General features: G+C 41.5%; 1 protein-coding gene across 5 annotated transcripts in view; it reads right to left on the bottom strand.

Moving 5' to 3' along the window:
• Rnf214 (ring finger protein 214) overlaps positions 1 to 2,983 on the bottom strand; it is a 32,871-nt gene that overhangs the window by 29,268 nt on the left and 620 nt on the right. For 4 of the 5 annotated variants that reach the window (XR_001503961.2, XM_015489824.2, XM_015489825.2 and 1 more), the window contains exon 2: positions 1,530 to 1,645. Coding sequence is in view for 4 of the 5 variants with exons in the window: in XM_015489824.2 (XP_015345310.1) it covers positions 1,530 to 1,639 (110 nt within the window). In the remaining variant the exon portion in view is untranslated. Of the gene's footprint in view, positions 1 to 1,529; positions 1,646 to 2,617; positions 2,895 to 2,983 lie in introns of those variants that run through there. The other variant, XM_015489826.2, reaches the window with a different exon arrangement.

Here is a 2,983-nt window from a genome sequence, read left to right on the forward strand (position 1 = left end):
TTTTTTTTTTTTTTTTTTTGAGGGTAGGAGATAGTTCATATTTGGTGGCGAGCTATGCTGTCTTGTTTTTTATTTTTTTGTTTTTATTTTTTGTTTTTGCTACCACCCATCATACTGTTTTCATACAGTGTCATGCAATGACTTCATTCTGCTGTTCCATAAATAAGAAAGCCAGTAGCCAGTGTTTAATTTTATGGCAAATAGGAGCTTTATGAGCTACATCCCCAGTCCTATTTTGTATTTTATTTAGAGACAGTGGCTCAGTGAGTTGCTTAGTGCCTCACTTTTAACTTGAGATCTTCCTTCCTCAGTCTCCTGAGCCGCTGGGATTACAGGCATGTGCACCACTCCCGGCTTCCCAGCCTTTTTTTATTTTCATTATTTTGAGACAGGGTCTTGCTAAGTTGCTTAGGGCCTTACTAAATTGCTGAGGCTGGTGGTCAAACTTGAGATCCTCCTCCCTCAGCCTTCTGAGTCACTGAAATTATAAGCATGCATCACTATGCCTTGCTTATTTTTTATTTTGAGACAGAGTCTCATTAAGTTGCTGAAGCTGGCCTGGACCTTGCAATCCTCAGCATCTCATGTCACTGGGATTACAGATGTGTACCACTGCACCTAGCAACACATCTCTTCTTTGAAACAAATGTTTAAGTTATCTGGAGTCAGACAAACCTTGGTTTAAACCCTGACTCCAACATGGCTTGATAACCTTGGGCAAGTTACTAACCTCTCTGTGTCTCAGTTTCTTCAACTCTAAGTGGAAGCAATAATATTAGCACCTACCACCTAGGACTAATATGAAGATTAAATGTTTAATATGTATAAAGTTATTAGGGGCTGGGGATATAGCGCAGTTGGTAGAGTGCTTGCACCACATGAACAAGGCCCTGGCTTCAATCCCCAGCACCAAAAAAAAAAAGTTGATGGGATGATATTATCTATTATGTTAAGTCCCAGATACTTTAATCAACTTAATTCAACATGGCACATAACTAAGTATTAACCATTGTTGCAAGATTGGTAATTGCAATTCTTACCCTTGAGAGTATGGATGGGAGGCAAAATGTGCACATGAAGTACTAGGCAATATTAACCAAGATATCTAGATAGGCAGATACACAGACATATCTGCATTTGTATATGTATATATATATGTGACTGTGTCTCTGTGTATATCTGTATCTATCTACATAACAAAGTATTTTATAAATGAGTATGGTATATAAACATAAGTTTAAATGAATACATACAATCTATATAGGACAGAGAAGAGAAATATTTACATTTTTTTATGAATTGATGCATGTATTCTAACCTATTTATTCAACAAACATTTAGCATGCCTACTGAGTGTAAGACACTTTGTTGGATACCAAAAATACAGACAGACCAGGCAGTCCCTACCTTTAGAAAGTTTAATCTACTGCAGTGTCATTAGAGCTCAAGAGGAAAAGACCAGCTACAGAAGTCCATCTCAAAAGTCCTTTACCCAATTGAACCTTCCCTGTCAAGAATGCAGACATTACCTTAGACCATCTGGGAGACTTTCTTCTGATTTGGAAGCACATAAAATAGAAGAGGATTCCTGTGGATTGGAGGCATTGGCCACAACACCAGCCACCTCAGATGCTGCCATCGCGCTCTGCACATTCAGAAACAAATTACAGGCTACAAGTTTCAAAAGTTTAAGATGAATGTATCTTTCCCCCTCAGAATACCGACTCAACAGTTGCTCCAAGAAATACACACAAGGAAAATCTTGGGCTCTAGGAGAAAATATTTAACACTATTCTGTAGTAGGGTATTAAAAGAGTCACAGCATGCAATAGGTCCCAGTGGACATCAATCTTCAGGAGTCACTTTATTTACATAAATATCTAGGAGTTCATACAAAGTTTTTATTTATTTTTAAGAAGTGCAGTCATTTAAAATAGATCATAATTTGTGAGAATCTTACAAATGGTACAAAAGATGTTTTGGGCCTAGCATCAATAATATCTTATGTTTTTAAATCACTTTATGGCAATTCCATCTAAAGCATTCTCCATTAACTTAAATAAAGTTTTTTTGGAGGTGATTGCAAGAAGCAGCAATCGATATTGGCAACTCCAATATTATTTTTTCACTCCCTCAATGCGTTCCCTCCACACAAATGGGAAAAGTCTGATACCCATGGCTGGAGCAAAGTACAGACTCTTAGGAGTTAGCACAGTGGAGCAAAAAAGAACTTGGTTAGCATGAAAATGAGAAGCAGAAAAACATAGTAACACTGGTAAGGAAACCCAGAAGATGCCTTTTTTCTCCCTCCACCAAAAGGTCATCCTTTTTGCTGCAAACTCATGACCTTCTATGGTAAGATGGAAAACAAAAACAAAAACAACGAACCAACCCTTGGGAGGTGAGGGGTGAACACAGCCTTGGTTTACATTCTTGTTTTTATTTTGACAGCACCCCAGTGATACCCCTGAACCCTGAAGAGTGCACAGAGCAGATAAGAAGACCAGGCTGTGTCAACACTTCAAGCACCGCCTGTGTCTCAGTTTCTCTCATTATATAAAGCTCCTGGGAAGAAGAGACCCCAAATCGCCATTACTCTTAAATGCAAATATTCTACCTCCAACAATGTCTAGCGTCGGGGTCATCGGTGCCGGGTAAACGGAACGACAGGGCAAGGGTCGTACATGCAGTTCCGTGGCCAGAGCCCAACCGGGGCGGGGGTGGGGAGGAACATTTGGCTGGAGGGCCGGGTGTGCCCAAGGGAATCCCGCAATCCCCCGGCGGCCACCAGCAAGGTGGCGACGGGTCCTCAGAAGAGAACGGAAAGGGGACAATAGGGTAAAGCAGCGGCGGGGGTCCTAGCCACCCTCAACAGGGGACTGCTACGCTGGCCGCTTGCTTCGGCCAAAGCCACCTCCACACCTTCCCCTTACCTCCCCCCCAACGCCGCTTCCAGCCCCGGTCCCGCTTCTAGGCCCGGATA

This window comes from Marmota marmota, unplaced genomic scaffold, assembly GCF_001458135.2.
Source record: "Marmota marmota marmota unplaced genomic scaffold, marMar, whole genome shotgun sequence".
Classification (NCBI taxonomy): domain Eukaryota; kingdom Metazoa; phylum Chordata; class Mammalia; order Rodentia; family Sciuridae; genus Marmota; species Marmota marmota.